This window comes from Eptatretus burgeri, chromosome 14 (assembly GCF_056783735.1).
Source record: "Eptatretus burgeri isolate ZD-2024b chromosome 14, Ebu_testis_v1, whole genome shotgun sequence".
Classification (NCBI taxonomy): domain Eukaryota; kingdom Metazoa; phylum Chordata; class Myxini; order Myxiniformes; family Myxinidae; genus Eptatretus; species Eptatretus burgeri.
Window position 1 is genome coordinate 27,276,157 of NC_140974.1, and position 14,564 is coordinate 27,290,720.

Consider the following 14,564-nt stretch of genomic DNA (forward strand, 5'->3'; position numbering starts at 1 on the left):
GTGAAGATCGGTAGGGTCCGAAGTTTTGGGGGTCATGGTCATCGGTCAAAATTACATATTTTCCATTATAAATCAAAAAAGGTTAGGAATATGCGTGTTTACTATGGAAGACATATATCAAGTCCTTTATTTGCTTTCATTTGACACCATGTCCTTTGACCTTACATGGCCTTGAAAGGTCAAAATCATTTTACAGTCATAACTTCGTCAAAAATGGTTTAATTGACTTCAAACTAAGACTAAAATATTCCTTATTCTATTCCTCATAATCAACATTCAGGTAAAGGATATATCAAATTTAAATTTGATCCCCAAAATAATTTTATGCCTTAAATGGGTGGGATTTGTTGTGCCTGGCACCACTTGTTTTCTTCTTGTTATTTCAGTTAATCACTGAAACCGAATACATGACTCACGTGACGCGCGTCACAAAGCAATGTTTGTATGTCATCGAGGTCACGTGATTAAAGAGTGAAACTGGCGGTGCATTGATCGTGTCCTCGTTTCACCACGGAACTAGAACAACAATTTAAACAAAATTATTAATTTCGCTTCTCCATAGTCTCATCATATATCTTTGTTGAGAATTTGATGACAAAAGCTCAAACGGTATCAAAGTTACGGCCCGGACAGACACGCGGACAGAAGTGATTGTAAAACCCCGTGTCGGGCTGTCTGGTGGACGCGCTAATTATAAATTCCTCCATCTTGTTATGGACAAGCTCAAATGAGCGAAGATCCTCGTCCTCTTAATGATAAAGTCATAAAAACGAATCTGATTTCATTGTGATGTATCAGGTTTGCGATAAGTTATCTGTGCTAATGCCCGGCTTGATTCCCACAAACAAAATTCAAACAGCTTGCCTAGTTTCGGAGATAATGGTATCGGCGATTTACATTAGCGGCGATACTATGACGTCAACTTTTTTTCTAGGAAGAATTTCCAAAATCGGAGATGGTTACTGCCTGCGCGTGGGCTTTCTGCATATACATGGCAAGTTTCACGAAGTTCCGATGAAAACTCTGGGTTGTGAAACAAAAAATGTCAAAAATACGAATGACGTAATAAAAAATTGAAATGACGTCATAGTGATGTATCATATGTGCGGTAATTCATATCTGCTAATGCCCTGTTCGATTCCCGCAAACAGAATTCAAAAAGCTTGCCGAGTTTCGGAGATAATTTTTTTAGGCGATTTCCATTAGCGGAGATATTTTGACATCATAACTTTTTTTCTAGGAGGAATTTTCAAAATCGGAGATGGTTACCGTCTGCGCAGGGAATTTTTACATATATACGCCAAGTTTCAGGAAGTTTCGATGAAAACTGTAGGCTGTGAGCCAAAAAAGTCCACAAGAAGAAGATGAAGAACAACAACGTGAGTAAGACTTCGAGATCCTCCACAAGGATCGAAAAACGTTTTTACTCCATTATCTCATTTCGAACCAAGGCCTGAGGAAGTCCATGCGGGTCACAGATGACGAGGCATGATGAATCCAGGGTGTGTTCAGGCACCAAGCATCTTGAGGAGCACTCACCAAGTGGCTTAAGCACTCGAACAAGCACTCCGTTCTCAGCCGTTAAGGAACCGCTGGCTGAATTGGTGTTCAAATAACCTGAACATGAAGTAATACATGTTTGCACCATGGTTCCACAGAGTAAACCGGACCCCCCCCCCCCCCCCACCGAGTAATCAGAAGCCCCACACGTCTCTCCTCGATTTGGGATTGATGAGTTAAGGACTGAGTAACACACCACATTCGATCTATGTATTACGTATGCAGTTAGCCTTTTATCCTGAAGACATTGTCTGTATCAATTGAATTCATGTTTAAATAATTTGAACACGAAGTAATAAATGTTGGCACAATGGGTCCACATGGTAAACAGGGACTCCCACGGGTCTAACAAGGCCCCACACATCTCTCTATGATGTGGGATTGATGAGTTATGGACCAAGTAACACGTGCATTCAATCTATTTAATACGTACTCAGTTAGCCATTTTTCCTGAGGACATTGTCAGTATGAATTGAATTGGTATTTAAATAACCTGAATACAAAGTAATAAATGTTGGCACAATGGGTAAACATGGTAAACTGGGACTCCCCCGAGTCTAACAAGGCCCAAAACGTCTCTCTCTGATGTGGGATTGATCCGTCTCTACGATGTGGGCCTGAGTAACGTGCCGCATTCAATCTATTTATTACGAATGTAGTTAGCCCTTTTTCCTAGATACATAGTCAGTATCAATTGAATTTGTGTTTAAATATCATTAACACAAAGTAATAAATGTTCACACCATGGGTGCAGAGGGTGAAGTGAGATTCCACTAAGTCTAATGAGGCCCACACATTTCTCTCCGACGCGGGATTCACAAGCTATGGAACGAATAACAGGCCAAGTTCCATCGAGTTATTATGTACATAGTTGATCTTTTTTCCTGGGGCCATCATTGGTATCAACTTCGTTGCTACTCTGTTCCCTCAAACGCATACAGGCGCAGGTAGTCAAGTGAGCCTTATTCAAAAAAAAATTCTGAAAGTTCTCAGATTCAAATAATTCAATAATTCTGGGTGGCAGACCTTGCGTCTGATCAGGTTGAAATTAAAAACCTACATTCCCCATATCTGCTAAATCATAATTTTGCAGTTTCATATTGATTGATGCAGCGGTTCCACAGAAAACATTATTTAATATTTTACTTCAATCCAATATGCCTGACAAACCATGTGAACTATGTCAAAAAGAGTGGGAATTTTTTTGTTTGTCATGGATATGCGGTGTTGAAGAATACTCAATACTTTTTGTACATTTGAACCACTGAATACATAGACGCATATTAGTCCAGTAAAATTATAAAATACCAAGAACAAATTGCTTCAGAAGGTTTTTTTGCTTTGACTGGTTCATTGGACCCCACTGAACATCATGTCAAAAGTTATCTCAAAATTACCCCCCCCTAAGGGCCCTACTTTGCATAAATTAAAGATGGCTGCCATGTCAGAATTCAATGTATAGCAAACTTTTTTCTGGGTGGTTTTAGGGCCCATAAATGTATTACCAACAGATAGGAATGTGATAATCTATCGAATAAGGCTACTTCCGTTATGATATGACGTCATTCTGACGTAGTATTACGTCATGTCATGACGTAGTCCCTGATTTTACTGAAAATAGACATTTTGTACCTTATTATTGTAATTCCCTGTAGAATTTGGTTTTGATTGCTGTTTCTTTAGCCTAAGAAGACTCTTTGGGACCAAATACTACCTACTTACATGTAGTCCAATAAACCAGCTGCATTACTTAGCTCAGCCCCCGTGAGTTACAAGTCCGTGTCGCCCTCAGTCACGTCAATAGCTGTGCTATTGGAACAGTCATCACCACGACATTCACTACAGGCATTTGTACATTTCAGGCCTTGCTTTCTGCAGCTGTATCTGTTTGTGGAGCAGTCCCCTTCACACTGGCACCTTATCAACTTTAGAATATTGTGAGGGGCAGGCTGACAGTCCATTGTTTTAGGTATAAGATTGCCCTGCAGATCCTGCCATCCCCAATCTACTGCCCTCAATGCACATTCCTCATCCTTTGACATCCAACATTTAGCTTGGTAAAAGGCTCGATATATGTGGTACTGTCCGGCATCCAGTGAGGGTGGAAGATTTTGTATCTCTACGCTGGAAGCACACCTCACTACTTTGTCATTGAACTTCCTTATCCTTAGTGAATCTAAGGACTCTGTGTTCTTGCCTCCGTATAATTTTACTAGGACCTTCTCCCCCGAGGTTTTCATTTCCTCATGAGTGGAACAATCCAACACTTGCTCCAGCTGCTTTGCAAACGAAGAGTTTGACATCGCCTTTTTGAGAGGTCGTCCCTTGCCAATCCCGTACAATCTCGAAGTTGTGTCACAACCTCCAACGGCATGGACGATGGGTAACAGGTAGCAAAGCTTTTCACCCAGAGAAGTCTGCAAAGCATTGATCTGCCTCTCTCTAATTTTAGTGTTTTTATCTGGTTTCACTGCTTTGTCCGATCGAAATGTCAACTCATTCATGTCCTTTTCAGCATGGTGACAAAGTAACACCAGAAGGTCGATGTCTTCTTCGATAACATGTGTAGCACCAATTTTTGCGCACTTCACCCCAGTCAATGCAATCAAAAGATCAGCGTCACCTTTGGAGTGCAATGTTTTGATACCCTGGGTTTGGAGTTTTTCAGACAGGAAATTGATGAATTTCTGCTTATTTTCGACATTTGCCAAAAAGTGTTCCTTTTTCGACTTTAGTGCCATGCTGCCAGTGAAGAACACCTTTGGACCAACTGCACCCTTTGATCGCCTGAGATGAGTCATATATTTTGTGTAGCTGTCCGTTTCATATCCATCGAAAACGACAAGTGGATTTGCAAACGTGTTCACATACTTGACGTACGTAGAAGCTATGGAGTCAAACGTTTCACCCCTTTTCCAGGGAAATCTCTGTAAAAGAGAACCTCCATCGAGGACATTGTACACTGGTTTGCTGTCACGCGTCTGCTGGCCTTCATTTGATGAAGTGGACGGTAGCGCATCAGCCAGTTGTGGCTTGTTTGCCTGGCTGAGAAGACTGTGTTTATCAAACAATGCTGTCGGTTGCGCAGAAAGTTCATATTTCAATAGATCTTCTAAGCTATAGTCACTGTTGTTAGCTAGAATTAGCAGCCTCTGAAAGAGAAGCTGAGGGTCAACTTTCAGTTTTTCGCCATCCACAACCAGCTGTTTCATTCCCATTCTTTCTATTTGTTCCTTCCTTCTGAAGACAAAGTCAAATGCGTTTTGTCCCTCCATTTTGTCCAAGATAGCTTCTCCGACTTTCCTTGCTTCATGTGGGTTACACGAGGCACTTGCAGTCACTCCAGTGGCTACGCTGTGTAATCCTCCTTCTTCTGACACGAATGGGTTGTCGTCATTGAGGTACTGGAAGATCTCGTAAGTGTCTTTATGATCGCGTTCCTTCCGTGCAACAATAAGGTCCTTATGCTGATCACTAGTACTGTATGTTGCACCTGCAAGTTCCTGCATCGATTCATTGATGTCAGCACAGGCGGGCATTGCAAGAAGCCAGCGTGTCCGCTGCTTCTCTTCCATACCCCGGCCTCTTGTCAAAAACCCCCTGTGGTTTTGATTGTCCGCATAAGAACCTGTTCGATGACTAGGTCACTAGGCAACCCAGCCCAGAAGCGGTCGCTGCGCCGGATGACAAAAAGACCAGAACTGAACCTGTTGTAGACATCAGGGCTTGTTTCTTTCAATTCCAGCATATCCTGAAGATGGCTCTGCACTGATTTCACGTTGTGGTTGTGTCCAGATGCGGCAAGATAGGGATGCATGTCCTGGAGACACCTCAGATACAACTGAAAGTCACCCGTTCTTTGAGATCTCAGAAGCTTCTTCAGCAAATCCACCATTCCCATGTACTGGATCCAAAGGCTTCCTGTTGGGAACTCAGACACACGTTCTTTCTCTGCTCCCATTTTCTCCTTTATCCGGTCAAACACATCCTGCTGGCAAATCACTTCGTCAGTCATCTCCTCTGCCAGGAAAGCATCACAGCATTTCAGGGCCTCCCGAAGGTCATCTGAGGTATCTGGGACGTCTTCCTCTTCTGAAAAAACTGGTACATCATAGCATCGTGTTAAGAGGATCGCATTTAAAGCAGCGTCTACCAGGAAGTGTCCTCTAACAGCCCTTGCATATGCCTTTCCACTTAACATGTGCACCACAGCATTGCCAGCATAAACTAGCTCCAGCATTTCCTTCAGGCCCGATCCTTCCATTATGTGACCGATACTGCCAAGGTAACTCATTGCGGTGTGAAAACCCCCAAGTATCAGTATGATTGGCTTGAGAATGCTGGCTGCGTCTTCATTCGGAATGATTGTTCTAGATTTCCACCAGAGAGGCTGGTCGAATGTTACCACTGGAACTGTGCCTTGGCGCTTGCTTTCAATCGCCACGAAGTGGAGTGTAGAATAAATGCAGGTCATATCAGTTGGGTCAAGATCCAACATAGGAAGAAAGTGAACACTAGCCTTTCCTGGATGGTCACCCTTGCGCAATGCCTGCATCATTCCACTCCAGCCTGGAGAACGTGCTCGAAGGGACCATGATACTTTCCACAAAGTGTCCAGTTTTCCATGCAGTTCATCGGCTATTTCAACCAGGGGCAATTTCCTGAATACCAATGGAAGGCTCTTCCCTTTAAGGTATCTATAGTGGCGAATTGCAATTTTGGTATCCTCCAGTCCACCTGCAGTTGAGAGGTGGGTTAGTCACGGAATAGCACCTTGCCTTTTTGGCATACCAGGGGTCATTGTCATTATGATTCCCATTGCATGGACTGTACCGTGTCCATCTAAAGTCCTCAGATTATGGTCAACATTGTCTGCTATGTACTGACCAAAGTGTCCAGCTACTGGAATATCTGTGCCCTTAAAACAAGCCGCACTTGATTCAAAGTTCAGTACCTCTGAATAGGACACGCATAGCCCATGATTATTCAAACTATCAATTAAGAACTGCGATCCGTACTGGTGGTGCATTTGAACAGCAAGACCGAAGGGAATAGGAGCCAGAACAATCCTTGGTCTGGTCATCTGAACAATGCATTGTCCAAGGGTAGCAACTTTGAGATCCTTAGTCTTTCCTGTTGGAACACGGTCCAGAAATGTGCGCAACAAACCTGGGACTTAATCCAGGTTATCTTCAAGTGAGCTTAATTTGTTACTATCGGGATAAGTCTCCTTTGAAGTTTGAATGCACTTGATTTCATTGCGAACGAGGTCTGCTGCAGCATTTACAATTTGCTGTTTTATTTGATTTTCATCTATCGACGGGGGTATCATAAAATGTCTGCAGTATTTTGGCAGCTTTTGTTCGGAATGTGACCACATCTGGGCGCCCGTTAATATTCGTTATTACAACAGAATCACCTAAGTGCTGCTCAAGTTTCTGACGCATATATTTTGGGCTATATGCATCTGGGGTAATGTGGGACATTTTTCTCACAAGGTCTGTAACAGTAGTTTGCTCATCACCATCTTGTCTAAGGTCATCAACCACTTTGAAGAAGGCTTCTTCCCGTGACACATCGGACCTCCGGCCTGGTTTTGATACACTGCGTTCCCTTCCATCACTTTGTTGGTACCGCAGAGGAATAGATAGGTTTTTAGAGCGAAAATTAACACTGCAGACATGATGATGGAGAGCGTCCGCAGCCGGTAATTCTATTGCGTTACTTATTCTATGCCTTACATATCCAGCCCAGCTATCATGATCACCCCGCTCATCACATGCCTGAATGATAGATTTCTGAAAGTCGTATGTCCTTACTAGAAAACAGTCTCGGTTCTTTCTTTCTGTTGTAAGAATCTTTTGTACCACAAAGGAAGCAGTGGTCTTCAAATGAAAATTCTGGCGTTCGAGAGCGAAGGCGAGGTGGCTCTGCAGGGCATATTCTCCCCTGATGCCTTTCTCTTAGCGGTGGCTATTTTGCGTCTATCGATGTGAATCTGCCTGCATAACGTGTGAAGTTCTTGCCCTTCCTTAACTTGGATAGAGGGAGTTCTACGGGCTTCACTAGCTTCATTGAAAGTCCTCACAGCGCGAGCCTGTTGGATCTTGACTGTTGGCTGTCAATTCCTAAGGCGTTCACGGCAGAGGATACAGATCTCATCCGAAGCACCGCTGGCCAGCTCCTGCTGTTGGTGGTCCATCTGAAGTCAAATGTAATGTTTTAGTAACAAATTGAAAGTGAAAGTGCAGAATGTATTACATCAGATGTTACAAAGAAACATAATTGTGGTGTGAACATGATGTAACAATAATTACAATTCCAGAAGTAAAACGAATTCGCAGTTATTATCTGAAAATGTACCCAACGTTATTGGACAAAGTTATTGCAGCTGGTTTATTGGACTACATGTAAGTAGGTAGTATTTGGTCCCAAAGAGTCTTCTAGGGTGAAAGAAACAGCAATCAAAACCAAATTCTACAGGGAATTACAATAACAAGGTACAAAATGTCTATTTTCAGTAAAATCAGGGACTACGTCATGACATGACGTAATACTACGTCATAGTGACGTCATATAACGGAAGTAGCCTTATTCGATAGATTGATATCACATTCCTATCTGTTGGTAATACATTTATGGGCCCTAAAACCACCCAGCAAAAAAAAGATTGCTGTACATTGAATTCTGACATGGCGGCCATCTTTAATTTATGCAAATTAGGGCCCTTGGGGAGGTAACTTTGAGATAACTTTTGATATGATGTAGAGGGGGCTATAGGGAACTATTTAAAACCAAAAAACCTTCTGAAGCAATTTGTTCTAGGTTCGGCCATATTCAGCATAGTTTTACTGGACTATATGGAGAACCAGAGGTGACATTAACAAGCAACACACTCTTCCTCTGATTCTGTAGTACATGAAGAAATTCTGCAGTCGTACTTTGAATTCTTATATAATATTCAGTCAGACAAGGTCTGGTCATCCTCTAGACATGAGGCCAAGGCTGACTTTTTGGGGTTCAAGGGAAAGATCACTCGTAGCCTTCTCGCAGCAGCCATTCGGAGGTTAGCTTTAATTCAAAGGGTTGGGGAATACGTACGACCTGAAGGTTGATAGGAGTTCTAGACATTACCTTCACACATGCCATTTAAGCGAGACTTCTGCTTTCAGTGAGACTTTCAGACACCAGTGTTTCATTATTTATATTAAAATCCCTCAATAAGATAAATAGATGATTCTATTCTATTGGAAGGCCAATATGTTTTGGGGAACAGGGGTATTTAACTTATCAGGCTGGTAACCTTCCAATACAGTCAAGAGATATAAGGTCGTTTAAAATGTAAATGTATTATTAAAAATAGAGACATGTTCAAGCACATAGATGTAATAATCATGTTGTATTGAAATACATTTCCATTAAAGGGTTGTAACAATACATTGTGCTATATGCTAAAAACATTTACTTTTTTCAAGTTAATTATCAATCAAGTTTAATTGGCAACATTTTATATCTTTTTATCACCCTAGAACCAATTATGCTAATTTTGGACAAATTTGCATTCACATTCCTCCCTGTTTTTATTTCAGACAACATCACAATCAATTTAAATTTATGAATTTTAAAAAGTTCACATCGGCAATTCTTGAATGAACATTCCATATTCCTGGGACATCAGCAACCAAGTGAGGTTCACCGAGCCCAGCCCTCCCCCATCAAAGTTCACCAATAAAGTTTCACACAGCTTGCTGATCCATCTTTGCGAGGAGGTGAACGGTGATACAATGATGGAGGCGCTGGTCCAGACAGGTGCTTGCGCACTCGAACGGTGATACAAGGACGGAGGTACTAGTCCAGACAAGTCCTTGCGCACTTTATGTTGTCCTGGGTTTCAGGGCCTTAATGTTCTCCTGCATGTTGCTTATCATCCTTGGGTGCATGCAGTACCTCCAACGAGGATGGTGTTGTCTCACTGCAATGTTGCATTTCATGATTGAGATCAGTTTTTATTTTTTAGTCATTAATTGTTGACAGTAACTTTGGTGTTGAGAAAGCTCATGGCATTTCTCCAACGAGGAAGAAAAGGCGGCCACAAGCATTTCCCTTCTAAAATCCAACGCCACTTTGCAGAGTAGAGTCTTTCACCGAGTCTCCTTTCCCCCACCACAATCTCATGCTCCGCCATGGTGAATGAGTAACCATGTTTGGTTAAACTTGGTGTAGGACAGAGCATAGGTGAATGTGAAGGGCATCATGTGCAAGGCACTGTTGTCGAAGTCCATCACACTACATGCAGTGTAACCGGAGGCATACAGGAGCAGAATAGCCAGCGTGTAGCAAAGTGTGGAGAGTAGAAAGTCTTGAACACAGGCCACCCTGGAGCACGTCACCAGCATTGCCCACTCCACACACTCCAATACCATGACAGCAAGATATTCATGTGTGACGCATTAATGATTCCAACCAAGTCAAGTAGGTACAGCATGAAAGTGCAGGAAAGTTTCATTTATTACAGGTTGCAAACTAATGCTAAAAGAGAGCAAGACGATGACTGCCTCAGGGATAACATCTGCCCATGGTCATATTGTTACGAATCTGGCAGCATGAGCACTCAACATTCAGGTTCCCGTACCTCAGGTATTTCGTTTAGTAAATGTGGATAGACAGGTCCCTTTCCCTTATGTCGAATGGGAATTAAGTGTGCGTGCGCTGCAGTTATTTTATAGATAGGATTTTTACCCCAACAATGATAACCCTCTGCTTGGTCGACCGCGGCATTGTCCGCGCTATTCGCGCGCTCGCCGGCATGCGGTCATGCTGCGTGGGCAGAATTCCATGCCCCAGGCGGTGTGGATTTCGCACCCAATATGGTCACGAAGCGTTTCACTCTGGTTTGGCCCCAAATATGTGCATGGAGCGCTTCATTCTGGTTTCGCGCCAAATAAGGGTATGCGTCATTTTCCGCCCAATGGGTGACGAGCGGACCAAAGCCGGGGCTGTCCTTTTTCAAGAAGGCGGAGCCGCGACAGGCCATCCACCCAATGGAAGCAGGCGACTGGGGAGAGGACCCGGCCCCAAAAAATGATGGAATTGATTGATGATTGCGTCCCGTCTGCTCGAGCGCTCTTCTGTCTGGGTCTGCGGCTGACTGCATCCCGCGCATCTGAGGCGTCTCGGCTGGCGCATTACAACAAGCGGTCGACCATCTCATCACGGGAGATCACCTCGTCTCACCTCCTCTGGGTTCGGCTGCCCTGGTCCGTTCTTTGGCACCTGATGCTCCGGGAAGGTGAGGTCGTCCAGCCGCGCGAACGTGGCCAGGTAGCCAGCCATGCTCTCTTCCCTCAGCTCATCTTCCCTCCCGAGCTGAAGGGGCAATAAAGACCTCGAGGTCCATCTCTTTCTGGGGTATTTGTGTGTCCGTGGGCCCTGTCTCTAAGTAGAATTGTTTAAGGAATTGCTTGTACATTTGATTCCCTTCTTTATTCGGATAACTCTGCCCTTACGTGCTCCCCTCGTCCCCCAATTATTGTAAATAAATTCCCCTCTTGTTGAATGTACCAGCTGGTTCTTTGTCATTTCTGCCATTGGTTTGCCACTGTGCATATTGGGGATTAGGAAGGCCGTTGTTGCCTTAATTGTTCATTTTGAATATTTATTGAGTCAAGCTCTAAATTTTTTTTTTTTTTTAATTTCGTTTTTCTTTTTATTTATCACCCTCTTCCCTTTTTAAAAAAATACACAAACACAATCTGTCATTTGTCATATAAATTTTCCCTTGCCTACAGTACACCCAGGAGGTATTGCTTCACCACCGGTCATTCACGTGGCCAAACCGATCATGTGATTCGTACCGTTTTGGGATGTCTGGCGACACATCTTGGCCAGGTTTCCCACAGTTATGACAGGAGCAATGTTTGAAACGACACAGGTGGGGTAAGTGCCTGCCCCCACAATGCCAGCACGGTTTACCTGTTGGAGAACCAGATGATCCACTGCTCTGCTTTGGCACAGACGAACTCGCATTATGGAATGACGTGATGTGTTGAGCAGATTTGTGAAATTGAGGATAGCTGGGCTTCACAGCTGATGACAATGAGCTCAGTTTGTTCACATCATTGCATGAACTTGGCTGGGACTCTCACTCTCTGCCGCTGATAACATGCAGCCCCTCATCCGTAGTCGTGCAGGCAGTTGCGATTGACACAGCTTTAGTCAGATCGAGATCGGGAACAACCAACAATTTCCGGAGGATCGTCTCCTTATTGATGCCAAGAACGAAAACATCTCTCAACATCTCATAAAACGTGGCACCGAATTCACAATGTTCAGCCAATCTGCGAAGGTCAGCAACAAACTCAGATACCGACCTACCTTCCTTCCTCCCATGAGTGTAGAACTTGTTCCAGGATACGATTTTCTCGGGTTTCGGCTTGTCGTGTCTGGCCACAATCTCGACCAGTTCATCGAAGGTTTTGGCCTTCGGTTTATCGGGAGTAACCAGATCCTTCATCAGGGTATATGTTGTTTTGCCACACACTGTGAGCAGAATGGCCCGGCTACGATCAGCATTTTCTGCCACCGCCATCTTGTTAGCGATGAAGTATTGTCCCAACGATCAGCAAAGTCTTCCCAGTTCTCATCTGGCTGGTACTCCACCAGAGTCCCCACGGACACCATCGTGAGCAATGCCGACTTGGCAAAGCTCGAAACTCGTCGCCAATTGTGGCGTATCCCAAGGATTGCGGGGTGAAAGGCCAGACACCACATACGTTGAAGCTCCACGTTTATTACCCCAGGAGGCACACACTGTGCATGCGCATGGCGGTAGCTTCACAGAACATGACACCCGTGATGTTCCAAAGGTTGTTCATGGTATTAAAAAATCTGGGTCTCTTTCGAGGGGTTTGCCCACCAAATGAGATATTTACTTTCTTCTCAGAAACTACCCACAAAATTCCGAACTTGAACACCGACTTCATCACCCGTGAAGTATGAAAGTTTGTTCACGACATTAAAAAACATTGGGGTCTAAGGGTTGTATGTGGGGGATGTCCCCCAAAATATGTATTTGCTTTCTTCTCTGAAACCACACAAACAATTTCAATGAAACTTGACCACAACCTTTATGACCAGTGATGTACCAAGGTGTGTTCATTGCATTCAAAAATAAATGCACAGGTATTTACTTTCTTTTTCCGTTGCAGACGTATTTCGTGGGTTATCCATGCCTACCAGTGGATCCCTGGTTATGTTATCCAGCCGCTGGTTGGTGAGCCCCCAGAGGTATTGCCCCGATGGTTTTTATACGAAGTCGCCTCCACTGCCGAAGTCGCCAGAGGTATGAAGTTTTTGGGTTCTTCATTAGTCCACCTGTGATGATTTTCTCTGTTTTCTCTGCAACTGCTTATCCGATTGACACAATGTTTTCACCATCAGTGTGATTACTCACGTATAATATTTTAATGATAATTATGATATTATTGCGGGCCGGCGGGGTCAGGTGAGAAGACCACGAGGTGGGGGAAGCTATGTAGATTCCCACCAGACTCCCTGGAATTGTAGGCCGTCGCACATGGATAATTCCATGACGCAGTGGGACGCTTAACCGACCGTGGACTCCAATAACTCAACCGCGTGACCTAAGGTCTTCCCGTTTATTTTTAATCAGGTTACCTAATTAATCATGTGATTTAATTACTGGGGAACCACACCCTCGGTACGCCTTGTCCGAACCGGATCATCCTACCGGATCGGATCACTTAGCCAGATCGGATGCAGCCGAGCGCCACTGCCAAGGACGTACCGGCTAAAAGGAATGGATCGTTGGGAATAAAGTCCTGGCTAGAGTAGGATTTGGACCATGCTGGACCAATGGGAGAAAAGACAAAGACGAGCAGGGAACATTCCTAATAATGATAATTTATTTACAATGGGTGAGGAAAAATATGTGGCACAGTAAAGATTTATTGGGGTATGTAACGCAGTGATAGAGGAGAGAGGTGTGGTGTGATAACAACACCAACAACTTACGAAAGCAGACACAGAGCAGACTTGACGTGAAATTAATAACAGTAACAACAATAATGATCTTCTCCAGACTTACTTAGCAGACAGGCGCCAGCACACTCAGACACACACACACACACACAGAAAAAGAAACCCCGATGAGAAGGTACTTTTGTAACCAGGGAGGGAGGGGAATTAAGGTTATGCTCTCGGTACCTGGGCGCCCGATGGCACGACTCGCCACCAATACGTTTCGGGGTGGGGGGGTATGCTCCGTGGTGCGGTACCCGACAGTAGTTGCGTTGTCTCTGGCCCCAGCCGCACATGTGTAGACTGTGCTCGTGAAGGAGGAGCTTGAGTGGAGAAGGGCGGAGTCCAGAGTGCGAGGGTCGAGTAGTGGGCGGGACCAGGCAGGCGGGTGGAGTCGACGTCGAGGCATGGGGGGAGACGAGACGAGAAGCAGGAGCACACCGTGTGAAAACACACACAAGACGGAGGAACTTCTCCGTCTTTTATTGGGCCCAAAGCCCGGTGGGAGGGGGCCATGCCGAATTCAACGTCATCGCCTGAATCGGGCGCTTCGATTGGCCCGACCCCTCACATGGCCCACCAGCTTGGGCCAGAAACCGCCTCACTTCGTTTCTGGCAAGGCCACCCCAGACAGTGTACACACCTCGCTCTGACCCCATGACATGACACGAATCGCCCACATCGAAATCGGCACGTGAATCACAAGTAAATCTTCATCGGGTCTGGACCCCTTGCCTTCGGGTGAACCGACCATGGACCCGTGGTCTTCCGGGGAACCTCCCGGACCGACCACATATCCTCATTCGGAGCCGCTCGTGGATCCCGGGGTGTTTGCTCTGAGATCTCGGGTCATCGTGGACTGCACGTCGTGTCAGGTGAAGGACGGTACGCTGTGGTAAACGAGACGAGGGCAAGCAGGGCAGAGGGTACTGTGGATAGTCTTGCTGTGAAAAACACCATTTTGT

General features: G+C 44.7%; 1 protein-coding gene across 5 annotated transcripts in view; it reads left to right on the forward strand.

Moving 5' to 3' along the window:
* Positions 1 to 14,564, forward strand: part of LOC147012852 (uncharacterized) — an 86,990-nt gene that overhangs the window by 17,695 nt on the left and 54,731 nt on the right. For all 5 annotated transcript variants that reach the window (XM_085854148.1, XM_085854147.1, XM_085854152.1 and 2 more), the window contains exon 4: positions 12,768 to 12,901. In XM_085854148.1, the coding sequence (XP_085710274.1) occupies positions 12,768 to 12,901 (134 nt within the window). The remainder of the gene's footprint in view (positions 1 to 12,767; positions 12,902 to 14,564) is intronic.